The 15,896-nt window shown below is 37.9% G+C and overlaps 1 protein-coding gene across 3 annotated transcripts in view; it reads right to left on the reverse strand.

The window, feature by feature from the left end:
• ACTR3B (actin related protein 3B) overlaps window positions 1-15,896 on the reverse strand; it is a 39,103-nt gene that overhangs the window by 12,650 nt on the left and 10,557 nt on the right. For all 3 annotated transcript variants that reach the window (XM_060783459.2, XM_060783462.2, XM_060783461.2), the window contains 3 exons: window positions 11,947-12,042; window positions 10,155-10,262; window positions 6,915-7,058 (listed from right to left, as the gene is read on the reverse strand). In XM_060783459.2, coding sequence (XP_060639442.2) covers window positions 6,915-7,058; window positions 10,155-10,262; window positions 11,947-12,042 — 348 coding nt within the window. The remainder of the gene's footprint in view (window positions 1-6,914; window positions 7,059-10,154; window positions 10,263-11,946; window positions 12,043-15,896) is intronic.

Raw genomic sequence — 15,896 nt, forward strand, 5'->3', positions numbered from 1 at the left:
ATATCAAGCAAAATGTGGGTGCTAGAAATAATATCATACGAAAGCTGACTGGCACAACCTGGGGATCACAACCAGACACAGTGAAGACATCTGTCCTTGTGCTTTACTACTCTGCTGCTGAGTACGCATGCCCAGTGTGGAAAACATCTCACTATCCTAAAACAGTGGATATGGCTCTTAATGAGACATGCCGCATTATCATAGGATGTCTTAATCCCACACCACTGCAGAAATTATACTGTTTAGCTGGTATTGCACCACCTGACATCCACCGGGAAGAAGCGGCCAGCAAGGCACTGACATTATTGGCCCATCCTCTGTTCAGATATCAGGCAGCATGCCAACTCCTTAAATCAAGAAACAGCTTCCTAAGAACTTCAGAGATACTTTAAACAAGATAGTGTCATATCCTTTTTAAAAGGGGGAAAACTAGAATAAAATAAATAAAATTAATTAAAATTGGTGAAAGTATTAGATTTTAAATATTAGTGGGTAGATATATTATGAGTGAATGAACCAACTTTATAATTTGTTAATAATTGAATAATTGAAGACCTTTAAGAAGTAAGAAGTAAGAAATTGACTTATATCACAATTGGCTATGAAATTAAATTAAACTGATGGACTTCTGCTTTGAAAATCAATACTATAATTGATAATAGATGTAATTAGAATAAAGATTTTTGGGAAATAAGAGGCAATTGGGAAATGACAACTCCAGGTAAAGCAGAGTCAAGAAGAGGATCATTGGATATAAATCCTAAAATGGATAATCTTTTAAAAGAGATTAAAAAGATATCAGAGAAACAAGATGCGTTGAAAACAGAATTGAAGGAGGAAATGAAGACTAAACATGAGGAGTACTATAAGAAACAAGAAGGAATAATTACTAAAATGACAGAAGAATTTAAAGTAATGAAAACAGAAATAAAAGAGGAATTTGGACAGATAAGGAAAGATATAACACAGCTGGATGGAGAAGTAAAGGAATTGAAAGCCTCTAAAGAGAAAATAGAAGGAACGCAAAAGGAGATGACACAAAAAATAAAAGGATTAGACAGACAAAGGGAAAAAATAGAACTAGAACAAGAAAGACTACTGCAAATGCAAATGGATTTTCAATTGAGACTCAGAAATATAATGGAAGACGACAAAGAAGATATAAGATTATTGATAATCAAAATTCTGGCAGATTGTTTGGAATGTGAGGGAGATGAATTAGAACAGGAAGTGGACCAAGTCTACAGGATATCATCATTTTATTCTAGAAGAAATAAGACAGATAGGGACGTGATAGTGAAATTTACAAGAAAGAAGGTACGAGATGATGTGCTTTATAATAATAATAAAAAACCAATCTTTTACAAAGGAAAGAAAATAGCGGTTCTGAAAGAATTCCCACAGGCAACCTTAGCAAGAAGAAGAAAATACTTTTTCTTAACAGAAGAATTGAAGAAAAGAATGATAAGGTTCAGGTGGGAAAGAAAAGAAGGGATAATGGTGACATACAAGGAAGAAAGATATTGGTTGACAACAGAACACAAGGCCAAGATTTTTTATGAAAAACTTATGAAAGAGAAGGAAGGAGATGAAGAGCAAGGAGAAGAGGAAGAAGAAGAAGAATTAGGAGAAGAAGAAGAGGAAGAGGAAGCAGAGGTAGAGGAAGGTGAAGAAAGAAGATTATCTACACCAAGGAAAGGAGTAAAGGCAAAAAAGGCAAGATATAAATCACCAAAGGATTATGGCTTTTTAGGAAAAGAACCAAAACCACAGAGAACGACACCACGGAAAAAGGAAGAAAAAGGAGGTCAGAGTTTGGAGCAATCGGCAATTGAAACAATGGAATTGGCTTTTGGCGACACAGGATTGGGACCAGATAAAGATAAATAAAATGATGGAGAGACAAATAAGATGTTTTTCGAATAATATTAACGGTATGAATTCCCCCCAAAAACGGAAGAGAGTATGGAGGAGTCTGAAGACACAGAATTTTGATGTAATAATGTTACAGGAAACGCATATCTGTGATAAACATGTGGCACACCTTCCGAATAAAAAATTAGGAAAGGAATATTATTCGGCCTATGAAAAAAAGAAAAGAGGAGTGGTTACGTATGTAAAGGACTCAATAGATTCAGAATTGGCATTTAGAGACACAGAAGGAAGATGTGTGGCAGTGAAAATAATAATTGGAGACTCCAAAATATTGGTTTGTAATATATATGCTCCCAATGGACCGAAGAAGAAATTTGCTGAATTCTTAAATACTAAGTTAAAGGAAACAGAATTTGATGAACTGATTTTGGCAGGAGACTTTAATGGGGTCGTCGATTGTCAGATAGATAAAAGTTTGAAGAAAAAGAAGTTTAAGGGAGGGAAACTTCCCCAGAAATTCATGGACTTACAAAAAGACTTCGATCTTGAAGATGCATGGAGAATTAGAAATAAAGATAAAAGAGACTTTACCTTCTTCTCGAATAGACATCAATCCTGGTCAAGAATTGATATGGTTTGGATTACTAAGAATCTCTCTACTAAAGTGAAAGAGATTAATATTCTGCCACGAGACTTATCAGATCACTGCCCTCTGGAACTTGTCGTAAATCAAAAAAATTATCATAGAAAATGGAGATTAAATGAGAACTTAATAAAAATGGAAGATGACAAAGAATATTTCAAGAAGTTAATACAGGACTACCTACAAACAAATAGACTAGATTCAATGGAGCCACGAGTGGTTTGGGATGCCTTTAAGGCAGTCATGAGAGGACACTTTATTCAACAAGGAGCAAGAAGGAATAGAGAGAGAAATAAAAGAATAAACGAGTTGAGGGCAGAAATAGTAGTAAAAGAAATGGAGTTAAAGAAAAACCCATCTAAACGAACAGAGAAACAATTGGTGACTCTGAAACAGGAAAAAAATTACGTGGAGCTGGAATTCCAATCAAGACAGATGAAATTTCTAAAGCAACAGGCTTTTGAAAATGCTAATAAACCGGGTAAATGGTTGGCAAACCAGGTTAGAAAAAAGAGGCAAATCAACCATATTGCTAAAATAAGTACCAAGGACAAGGACTTGAAAACGGATAAAGAAATTCTGGAGGAGTTTCGGACTTTTTATACACAACTATACACAAAGGAGGATATAAAGAAAGAAGATATTATGGAATATATTGGACAAATGAAACTGGATAAAATAACAGATGAAGATAGAGAAGAACTGAACAAAGAAATAACAGAAGAGGAAATCGAGAAAGCCATTAGTAAAATGAATGCAGATAAAGCTCCGGGACCGGATGGGTTTACGGCAGGATTTTACAAAACGTTTAAACAGCAGTTGATACCTATTTTTAAAGTTATAGCGAATGAAGCTTTAAAATCTCGAAAGGTTCCAGACTCCTGGAAGGAGGCAGAAATAACTGTGATACATAAAGAAGGATCACCGGAGAATGATATTAAAAATTATAGGCCGATCTCCTTGTTAAATACGGATTATAAACTGTTTGCAAATATCATGGCCACAAGATTAAAATTTTTTTTAAGTAAGTGGATTGGAGAAGAACAAACAGGTTTTCTTCCAAATAGACATATGAAAGAAAATATACGCAACGTTCTAGATCTTTTGGAATATTATGAGACCAATCATCAAAAAGAATTTGCCCTTTTGTCAATAGACGCCGAGAAAGCATTTGATAATTTGAATTGGGATTTCTTCAAGATTTTGATACAAGAGTTGGATATGGGAGAGAAATTTAATAATGCAATTAATGCTATTTATGAATTTCAAAAAGCTAAGGTAAAAGTAAATGGGCAAGTGACACAAGAATTTGAAATTACGAAAGGCACGAGACAAGGTTGTCCACTCTCCCCATTAATTTTTGTTATGGCAGTGGAGATCCTGATGAAGAAAATCAGAGAAGATGAAAAGATCAAAGGAACAAAAATTGGTAAATTTGAATATAAAATACGAGCGTTTGCAGATGATTTAATAGGTACAATTGAAAACCCGGAGAAAAATTTACAAAGTTGGATAAATAAAATAGAGGATTTTGGAAAGGTGGCAGGTTTTAAGATGAATATGAAAAAAACTAAACTTTTATTTAAGAATGTGAATAAGGAGAAACAAATAAAGATTCAACAACAGGCTGGAATTGAAGGTGTCAAGAAAATTAGATATCTAGGAGTCTGGATCACAGCTAGAAATGGACAACTTTTAAAGAATAACTATGAATTAGTTTGGAAGAAGGTCCAAAGGGATCTGCAGAACTGGGACCGGCTGAAATTATCCCTCCTGGGTAGAATATCCTTGATAAAAATGAATGTATTACCAAAACTTATGTTCTTGTTCCAGAATATACCGATAATAAGAAGTCAAACTTTGTTCAAACAGTGGAAGAAAGATTTAATGAAATTCGTCTGGAAAGGAAAAAGACCAAGAATTAACTATATGAATTTAATAGATAAGAAAATAAGAGGAGGATTGGGATTTCCCGATCTGAAGACCTACCATGAGGCCTGCGCACTGTCCTGGATTAGGGATTGGATGACTTTAGACAAAGAGAAGTGCCTAAATCTAGAAGGTTATGATTTAAGAGTGGGATGGCACGCGTATATATGGTATAACAGAGAGATGAAGGAGAAAAATTTCGGTAATCATTTCGTGCGAGCCTCCCTACTACGGACATGGATGAGGTACAAAGCTCTTTTCTATAAAACAACACCATTATGGATTTCAGCAATGGAAGCGCATCAAAGAAGACTACTAGGATGGAGGACATGGCCAAGATACAAGGATATATTGGTGAAGGGGACAATAGAGATGAAATCATTTGAACAATTAAAGACTTTATTTAGCAATATAACTTGGTTAAATTACCTACAAATTAAAGACTATTTTAAACAAGATCAAAAAACAGGTTTTGATTGGAACGAGAATATATGGGATAGAATACTAAAAACACAAAGGAAAACGGTTACAATATTATACAATAAATTGCTCCAGTGGATGACAGAAACAGAACAGGTGAAAACCTCTATGATTAAATGGGCGGAAAATATAAGAAGGCCCATCCACTTTGGGGAATGGGAAAGGATGTGGAATAAAAAATTGAAATACACATATGCTATGGACTTAAAAGAAAATTGGTATAAAATGTTTTATAGGTGGTATTTGACTCCGAGTAGACTGAGCCATATGTATCAAAATGTATCAGATAAGTGCTGGAAATGTAGTGAGCAAGTAGGCACCTTTTACCACATGTGGTGGACATGTAAAGAAACAACAAAGTTCTGGTCTATTATTCATGAGGAGTTACAAAAAATATTAAAGAAAATCTTTAAGAAGAAACCTGAATATTATCTTCTGGGATTTACAGATGATGATTGTAAACTGGATGAGAATGAAGATAAATTATTTACCTATTGCACAACGGCGGCTAGGATGGTTTTTGCCAAATACTGGAAGAATGGTGAGGTTCCGAGTATTGAAGACTGGTGGAAGAAAATTAAAGAAATAAGAGACATGGACGAACTAACTTTTTTGTTGAGAAGAAATGAAGGAAGAGTTTTGAGGAGGACAGATTGGTCCCTGATATATGATTATGAAAAGAAAGCTGAAAAAACAATGGGATGAGAATAGATATTAAGGTGAAGAAATATCTTGAAAAGACCCTGAGGTTGGAGTGGAAGTCATTTTAGAATAGTTTGAGTAGTTGTATTGTATGTATTAGATGGTAGTTTGATATGGTGGGTTTCTGTGTTTTTTTTTTTTGTGTGTACCTCTCCCTTTCCTACTGTTCTATCTTCTTGTTTTTTGTTCCCCCTCTTTCCATGTGTGGATTGTGAAAAACTTAATAAAAATCATTTCAAAAAAAAAAAAAAAAAAGAGATACTCGCAGCAACACCTCAGCAAGCAAGAGTCCAAAAGCGGCAGGCTAAAGCCCAGCACCTCAAACAGTACCTGAGATCTGATGAGAAACTCCCTCCTGGGCACACAGAAAAGTGGACAACCTGAAAGGCACTGAACAGGCTCTGGCACCACAAGATACTGAGATATCCTTAAGAAATGGGGCTACAAAGTGGAGTTCACAACATGCGAGCAACCCACAGACCACCTACTACAATGCAACCTGAGCCCGGCCACATACGCAATGAAGGATCTTCTCACAGCAACATCAGAGGCACTCCAAGTGGCCAGCTTCTGTTCAAAGGACATTTAGCATCATGCCAAGTTCTTTTTTGAACTTTTTGTTTTTAAATGCATTTTAACTGTACCATCAACTAAAAATAATGCAATGCCAGACATTTGGGGACTGAAGTAAAATTTCATGGGAGAAGAAGCAAAATTTAAAGAAGGAGGCAATGTTTTCATTTTTATACTTTCCCACTCACTCCACATATTATTTATATCTCGGCGCTTATGGCCTATATTAAAAAGCACTAGTCTGCCAGGCAAAGGAAAAATGAAAAGAGAGTCTTATTTACCTAGGACACAGACATGAAAAACTCCAAAGTTTGTCATGTGATAATATTTGGGTGCTTGACTTCTGTATGGAGTACAGTACTCTATCAAAGCAAATAGAACTGTAGCATATTCTGTTAACTCTACAGGATATACAATATGTACCATCAAATAAACTGCAGTAGCATCAGATAAATCAGGCCTGAGCAAACTTGGGCCGTCCAGGTCTTTTGGACTTCAACTCCCACAATTCCTAACAGCCTACCGGCTGTTAGGAATTGTGGAAGTTGAAGTCCAAAACACCTGGACGGCCCAAGTTTGCCAAGGCCTGAGATTAAGACTTGGGAGAGTTATACAGACCTAAGTGAGCAAAGAATGTTTCTGCAAAGTTCTTCTATTTAAATGATTCACTGACAATTCCTTACAGACGGGTTAGTTTCACAAACATGTTTACCTTTATGGCCTTAGCTGTCTCCAACGATTGTTCAGGTGGGATCCCCGCCTCCCTCTCCCTCAGGAGTTGCTGAATGAAATATGTAATATCTCTACCTGCAATGGGGATATGTTTGATGCAGCTGCCAATTACGTAGCCTTCTGCCTAGAGAAGGGGAGAAAAAAGTACTTAGTTGAAATGTCTATAAACAGAACCACTATTACAAATTCAGTATTCCCTACTTATCGATTATATCTATATAAATAAAAATGTAATGTTCGTTTGTGGGACTAACAGAACTCAAAAACCACTAGACGAATTGACACCAAATTTGGGCACAAGACACCTAACAACTCATGTATGACCTTCACTCAAAAAAATTGATTTTGTCATTTGGGAGTTGTAGTTGCTGGTATTTATACTTCCCCTACAATCAAAGAGCATTCTGAACCCCACCAACGATGGAATTGAACCAAATGTGGCATACAGGACTCCCATGACCAACAGAAAACACTAGAAGGGTTTGGTGAGCATTGACCTTGATTTTGGGAGTTGTAGTTCACCTACATCCAGAGAGCACTGTGGACTCAAACAATGATGAATGTGGACCAAACTTGGCACCAGCACTCAATATGCCCAAATATGAACACAGATGGAGTTTGGGGGAAATAGACCTTGACATTTGGGAGTTGTAGTTACTGGGATTTATAGTTCACCTACAATCAAAGAGCATTTTGAAACCCACGAATGACAGAATTGGGGCAGACTTCCCACACAGAACCCCCATGACCAACAGAAAATACTTAAGGCCACCAGGGCAAGAAAACATAATCAAAGCCCTTCTAACAAAGAGCCATCCAACCATAGATATAGATAGATATATGTAATTCACATTCACTCTCACAGATATAGTATCATAGATTTGAAAGGGACCCCTAAAGAAGGACAATTATACATTGCATGTTCCAGAGTAGGCAAACCAGACAATCTCCACATCAACACTGACGAAGAAATAGCAAGAAATACTGTTTACCCACAAGCATAAAGAAATTTCCTATATTAGAAACCAACACTTTCTCATTACTTTATTTTCCAGATCACCAGACTGGGTCACAGCAACGCGTGGCAGGGGATGGCTAGTATTTAAAATAGTTTTAGGTTGTCTCTCTAACAAACCCTCCTGCAGACAGGTTTTAATCACTTGACCTGGCCTGCTTTCTGCCTACCAGCATTTTAGTCTCCAAGGTACCAAGTCATGGCCAGAACCACATTCTGACATTTGAAGTCACCCAAGGCATATCAGATAGGCATTGACAGGTGTCTTAAACCCTGCCTTGCGCTCATGAGAAATGTTTGCAATGTCAAGCTTTATCAAATGCAAAGTGTAATCTAGGTGGGTAGACAGAGGGGGAGGGAGAAGACAGACAGACAACAGTTCAAACAGCTAAGCGGATCACTTTTTTCACCCCGCAAACAGAATTTCAGCTTCTTCAAGGTCCCAAATGAATTAAACTAGCAACAGAAACAGTGTTCAAAACATGCCTTCGGGGAGAAATAGCTATTTTAATCAGCCTGGGCTGGGTTCCAAAAAGCTACTTTCCGTGTACTCAAGGGTTTGCAAAGGCCCGGTGGGATTTTCTCGGCCTTTTCATTCTCAGCGGGTCTCCTTGCCATGCTGCACCACAAATTAGAGCCGTGTGCTCTGCCTCTGAAAAGCTTTTGGAAACTCTGCCTGCTGCAAAATGCAATAGCCGGAGTAACCCCCAGAGATGTTTTATGGAACGATTTGTGAAATGTTTTGCACTTGCTTACCCATTCATTTCCAGACATAATTCCAAGCACAGATTATTATCCACAAAGTTCCAAATTATCATATTTTGGAAATAAGTTATTCAAAGGGCTGGGCTGCCTCGTTCCATACAAAGCTTCCTATCTGCTGCTTTCTGCAAATGTGGCCCTGATCCACGAACTGTCACTTTAAGAGGACTTTGTAGTAAAGATGGAGCAATGGAGCTTTCCCATTCTGGCTTTCAGAGAATGCAACAAGGGCTTAAGCTGTCCCTCTCAACCATTTTCTATGATGTCTAGATGACTTTTGAACACACTAATATCTCTAGGCATTTGGTTAACACTATTTAAAAAAATCCTTTGTGCTGTTATCCTTTTGGTTTAATGTCCCAATTCCCCATTTTAATGGATTCATTGGGGTTTTTATGCTCTTAGATTTTATGCCATTATACTGGTGGTTAATTTTTAATATTAAGTGAAAGCCACCTTGGGAGCCCTTGTAAGGGCTAAAAGGTGGAATATAAATATTTCAAAGACAATAAATAAATAATAAACTAGTTTTTTTAAAAAAAAAATAAGCAGCCTGACAAACGTAGCCGACAACTAGAAATGGGAGGTTCCTGTTCACAAAGAAACCAGAATTTCAGTTTCCACTGGGTACACACAAATATAATGCACAGAGAAGTAATTTTGTATTTTGGTACAGTAAACAAGCATTTGCTTTCCTAATGAGGTTGAAAGTATTATTATTTTCCTCACCTCTGAGGATGCTTGGCATAGATGCAGGTGAAACGTCCGGAGAAATGCCTCTAGAACATGGCCATACAGCCCGAAAAAACCCACAAGAACTGAGTGATTCCAGCCATGAAAGCCTTCGACAATATATTATTATTTTGTCTGATACTTATCTGTGTTCTCTGAATTTAGACACTAAGATATAAACTCAATTGGGGTTGCTGTGAGATTTCCGAGCTGTATGGTCATTTTTCCAGAAGCATTCTCTCCTGATGTTTCGCCCACATCTATAGCAGGCATCCACAGGGGGAGGGAGCAAGCTTGTTTTCTGCTTCCCTGGGGACTAGGACATGGAACAATGGCTTCAAACTATAAGAAAGGAGATTCCAACTGAACATGAGGAAGAACTTCCTGACTGTGAGAGCCGTTCAGCAGTGGAACTCTCTGCCCTGGAGTGTGGTGGAGGCTCCTTCTTTGGAAGCTTTTAAACACAGGCTGGATGGCCATCTGTCAGGAGTGATTTAAATGCAATATTCCTGCTTCTTGGCAGGGGGTTGGACTGGATGGCCCATGAGCTCTCTTCCAACTCTTTGATTCTATGATTCTATGGTGAGGTCTGCTGGGAAACTAAATAAATAAACAGATAAACTAACTAACTAAATAAATAATACAATGACATTTTGGAAGGAAAGCCCAAAACATTTCATACAAACAAGGTTGAACATACATAGTACTCACCACTGGAATTATATGGGTCACTCCATCACCGCTGTCAATAACTACACCTGTCAAGGTACGGTCCCCAACTTGCCGTGAAGTCCAAGATGCAGCTAAAGCTAACACTGCCTGGACAAATTCAAAGAATTCAAGCATAAAAATAGTATGTTCATAAGCCTCAGCTAAATTTCCAAAAGAATTAAAAAAGATTAAAAGTCTGAGATAAAAATAATAGTTAAATATTTCAGCTGCAAAGTAGGAAGGTCTCAGCTCAAATCTGGATTCTTTGACCACATGTAGCTTCAGAACCAAATCAGTTTTGATTAACAGACATATGTTTTATATATGTGTCAACCAAGAAGACTGGCCAGCCAAAATTGTTATTTGACTTTCTAAAGAAGCCTCTAATGCAGGCATGGGCAAACTTCAGCCCTCCGGGTGTTTTGGAGTTCAACACCCACAATTCCTAACAGCCTACCTGCTCTTAGGAATTGTAGGAGTTGACGTCCCAAACACACGAAGAGCCGAAGTTTGACCATGCCTGCTCTAATGGCATCAACTGAGACTTCATTAAATGGGCAAAAAACAATGTTAGGGGGACTAATTTTGTCCTCGCAATGGAAAGGAAGCTATTAACATAAGAAAATGGTATCCATAAGTTGCATTTATTAATTACATTCTGGTTTAAATTTTAGGAAAGATACCATCTCTCGGTGACTCCTTCTTTGCACGATTATTATTGTTCATTATATTTATTTATACCCCACTTTATCTCTCTTGATGGAGTCTCAAAAGCACATAAATGCATTAGCATATAATCTAAAATATACTGGAAAAGATGGCTGAAAAATAGTAGTGGAAGCATACTTTAAGCATTTGAACCATCTTTAAAAGTGCTGTTATTAATACTACTACTACTACAGCTTCCATCTGATAAAGTAAAGTCAAGCAGAAAGGTAATATAATGAACTGTCCTGAGAAGATCTTGTGACATCACTTTCCAAGGAAGACATCTTCCCAGAATCATTAGATTTACCTTCCTAAAACGTTATTATTATTATTAACTTTATTTGTACCCCGCTAGCATCTCCCGAAGGACTCGATGCGACTTACACAGGCCGAAGCCTCAAGACACAATACAATAGAAAACATAGCACAACAATAACAAGCAAATCAAACAATAAGCAAAATAACAACAATGGCAGTACATCAAGACATTATTAAAACTGGTTCGGCCGGCGCAATGGGGTACAAGGGTTAAAAATGCTGAAATGGCAGGAGGCACGTAGGATTAAAAGTGCGGTGTGCAGCGACGATTAGTTATACTAAGGTGCTACTAGGACTTGGGGTGGGGATTCCTAGTCTGAGAAGGCACAACGGAACAGCCATGTTTTTAGATTCCTTCTGAAAACAGCTAGAGTAGGGGCCTGTCGGAGATCTTTTGGAAGGGCGTTCCAAAGTCAGGGGGCCGCCACAGAGAAAGCCCTGTCCCGTGTCCCCACCAAGCGCGCTTGCGACGTAGGTGGGATCACGAGCAGGGCCTCCCCAGATGATCGAAGCGAGCGTGTGGGTTCGTTCCAAAATATAATATTTTAAAAATAAGCTATTCAAGGGGGTGCTTCCATCCATATCTGCTGCATTCAGTATTTGTGGCCCTGATTCATGTGCTGTCACCTTCGAAGGAAGTGGTAGAAATACTGGTTGCATTTCCAGGATGCACAGCTATTTCATGTCCTCTTTAAGAAGCATAGATTTGGACAACCCCAACATTTCCTCTGCTAAGACACCAAATAATAAAATATTCACTATGTACCTGAACAGCAATATAAAGTCCTGGTATGTTAAAAGACTCAAACATGATTTCTGCCAGATATTCTCTATTTTCAGGAGTGTTCAGTGGTGGTTCTGTCTGGGTTTAAAAAAAAAACATAACTTATATGTTAAAATGTTTTGCAATTTCTTTATTTGTTCACATTTCTGCTAGAGTCTTATTTACGCAAAGAACATTGTTTTTGCTGTACATTCGATGCTTTTAAACCAAAACACTTCAATACACCTTTTTGCTCAAAAGTAGTTTTTGTCCAAATACTCATGAGTACAATCTCATCTACTAGTAGTGCTGATCTTTTCACTTGTGGAGACAAAAAAAAACCCTTCACAATAGCTGACTATTTTTCAACAGGGAAAAGACAATCTATGAATGTTCTTTAAATTCCTGTTTCCAACAGTTTATTTATTTATTTACTGTATTTATATACCGCCTTTCTCACCCCTGAGGGGACTCAAGGCGGTTTACAACATACTAATGGCAAAAAAGGTGCGACTGCTGGGGACGAGAGACAGGGCCTTCTCAGTGGTAGCTCCTCCTCTATGGAACTCCCTCCCCAATAAAATTAGATTATTCCTTTCTCTCCTGACCTTCAGGAAAAAAACTTAAGACATGGCTTTGGTACCAAGCTTTTGACAACTAATTTGGAACAGTGCAATAAGTGATTATGAATCAATGTGATTGATAACTGGAACGGCCCTGAGTTATTATTTCGATGGCATGATTTTAATTGATGTTTAATAATTTATGTTTTAATTGTTTGGCGTTTAATTGCAATTGTTTATTTTAATATGTGTGTGTATGGCATCAAATGGTTGCCTGTTGTAAGGCTGCCCTGTGTCCCCTTCGGGGTGAGAAGGACAGGGTATAAATATGGTAAATAAATAAAGGTGACCTAAGAAAGAAATGACAAAGAGAATGGCCTTTTCAGTTGTGGCAAACACCATTGAAAAATTAAGGACTTCTGGTTCTGCTAAGACACCATAGAATCATGCTAGACCACCGAGAAAATGCCTAAAGAAGACCTGGATAAATGAAATCCTGGATACAAGTCTTGTAGATAAGGAGGTTGCAATAAAGTTATGACCTAGACTGATATTAATAGAAAAAGGATAATTGCAACCAGGTGTACCTATGTTCCAGAACATGATATGGAATGATCATCATACACTGTACTATAGTAAAGGTAAAGGTTTCCCCTTGATATTAAGTCTAGTTGTGTCCAACTCGGGGGGGGGGGGGGGTGCTCACCTCCATTCCTAAACCAAAGAGTCGACGTTGTCAGTAGACACCTCCAAGGTAATGTGGCTGGCATGACTGCATGGAGCACCGTTACTTTTCAGCCGAAGTGGCACCTATTGATCTACTCACATTTGCATGTTTTCGAAATGCTAGGTTGGCAGAAGCTAGGGCTAGCAGCGGGAGCTCACCCTGCTCCCTGGATATTTACTGCCGACCTTTCAGTCAGTAAGTTCAGCAGGTCAGTGGTTTAACCCGCTGCGCCACCGGGGCTCCCACACTGTACTACGAGGGTTGAATGAAAAGTAATGCCTCCACCTTTATTACTTGGATTTGGATGGGAATATTTTAATAAATCAAACGCAGAAATAATCCTTAGAATGTGCTCTTTAACTACCACTATTCACTTTTCCACATTATCACCATACAATTGGATACATTTCTGCCAAAGATGAACAAGTTTTCTGAAGTCAACACTCTGTTTCCGCAACCCATCGTGCACAGATCTTCCGATAGCCAAGCAAAGCAATAATACGACCCACACATTCTTGTGAAATGCCAATTATGTTTGAAATTTCTCTCTGAGTGATACAACAATCGCCCTGAATCAATCTGTCAACCTTTTGCTTGTGAAACTCAGTTGTTGCTGTCACAGGACATACAACTTTTGTTTGTCACTTAAGTCAGATGTTCCCACCTCAACATCTTTAAACTTACTCGCCCAATGATGCACTGTAATCCTATCAACACAATCACTATAGACAGCTTGAATTCTCTGATGAATCTCCTTTGGGGTGATACCTTCTGCTGTCAAGAATTCAATGACTGCACATTGCTTAAGTCGCATTGACCGACCGTCTGCACGGGGTTCCATAGTTTGCACTTTAACAACACAACCGTTCAATGCTAAAGCTTCCTGCCAAAATTATAGAGGAGAGGCTACTGAACAAGCCAGTACCTACCTGCCGCATACCAGTACTGCCATCTATTGAAGAGTTACGAAAGTGGAGGCATTACTTTTCATTCAACCCTCAAATATTCAGTAAAATTATATTTGTTATTAATTGTCCCAATGAGTGGTGCCTCATCACCATTACCAGAGTTAGAGTGAAGTAGAACCTAAAATTTTAGGACACCTAGTAGCTGGAGCCCCTGTTCCTTAAATGGTAATATTAGTCCAACTAAGCATTGGAAAGAAGATAGTAAACTTCATTTTCCAACCACATAAAGCCTGACTTCTGAAAAACAGTAAGCTAGGAATAGCACCCAAGCACTTTTTCAACCATTTCATCTGGAAAAATGGAAAGGGAGATTGGGTGGGAGGAGACAGAGTGAAATTATGCCACTTATAAGTGTGAAAGCAGAGTTAATTTGGTCCCTTGGTTGCTAATATACATTTTTTTAAAAAAATTAAATAAGTAATAAAAAGCAGAGTTGGACTTCATATTCTACATATTATTATTTCCTTACATAAACATTTTAAAAATCCCTGATTGCAGCTTCAGAAAATATCTTACATTAAAGAAATTTAATGTTATCTCTGGTGAAAAGCTTCCACGGAAGGAAACACAAAATTGAGTGTGTCGCTACTACACCACATATTGCTAAGCGACATTTTACTCCATTTTGCTGTCCTTTGTCTAAGTAAAAATCAGCCAATTATTTCAAGCAGCATTGGTAATATAATCAAGCTACCAAAGCTTTTTAAAAAAATTATTATTATTAAAAGCACTCAAGCCAGGCAGCCTGAGAAACAAATTTACTGGAATATAGTTCTCGGGTAATTTTATAAATTGTTCCTTTGGCAATAAAAATGTATGAAAATTTAACACAGTAAAAAGCATTCTGAGAGCTGCTCACACAATAGATTTTAGTTGTAATAATAAGGCATTTTAAGAGTATGCGTCAAAATATCATATGAATTAGGTACATACAATACAACCCCATAAGTGTGGAACCAGTACTCATGGTTTTATCCATCCACAAAATATGGCGTTTTCTAGGAATCTCATAGGTCAGTGGTTCTCAACCTTCCTAATGCTACAACCCCTTAATACAGTTCCTTATGTTGTGGTGACCCCCAACCATAAAATTATTTTCATTACTACTTCACAACTGTAATTTTGCTACTGTTATACAGGATGTATTTTCATTCACTGGACCAAATTTGGCACAAAGACCCGATACACCCAAATTCAAATACTGGTGGCATTAGAGGGGTTTGATTCCATCATTTGGGAGTTGTAGTTGCTGGGATTTATAGTTCATCTGCAATCAAAGAGCATTCTGAACTCCACCAATGATAGAATTGAACCTAACGTGGCACACAGAACTTCCATGACCAACAGAAAATATTGGAAAGGTTTGTGGGCATTGACCTTGAGTTTTGGAGTTGTAGTTCACCTACGTCCGGAGAGTACTGTGGACTCAAAACAATGATGGATCTGGACCAAATTTGGCATGAAAATCAAAATGTCCAAATGTGAACTCTGGTAGAGTGTAGGAAAAATAGACTTGGCATTTGGGAGTTGTAGTTGCTGGGATTTATCTTTCATCTACAATCAAAGAACATTCTGAACCCCACCAAGGTTAGAATTGGGCCAAACTTCCCACACAGAACCGCCATGACCAACAGAAAATACTGTTTTCTGATGGTCTTTGGCGACCCCTCTGAAACCCCCTCACGACCCATCCAG

This window comes from Anolis sagrei, chromosome 6, assembly GCF_037176765.1.
Source record: "Anolis sagrei isolate rAnoSag1 chromosome 6, rAnoSag1.mat, whole genome shotgun sequence".
NCBI classification, from domain to species: domain Eukaryota; kingdom Metazoa; phylum Chordata; class Lepidosauria; order Squamata; family Dactyloidae; genus Anolis; species Anolis sagrei.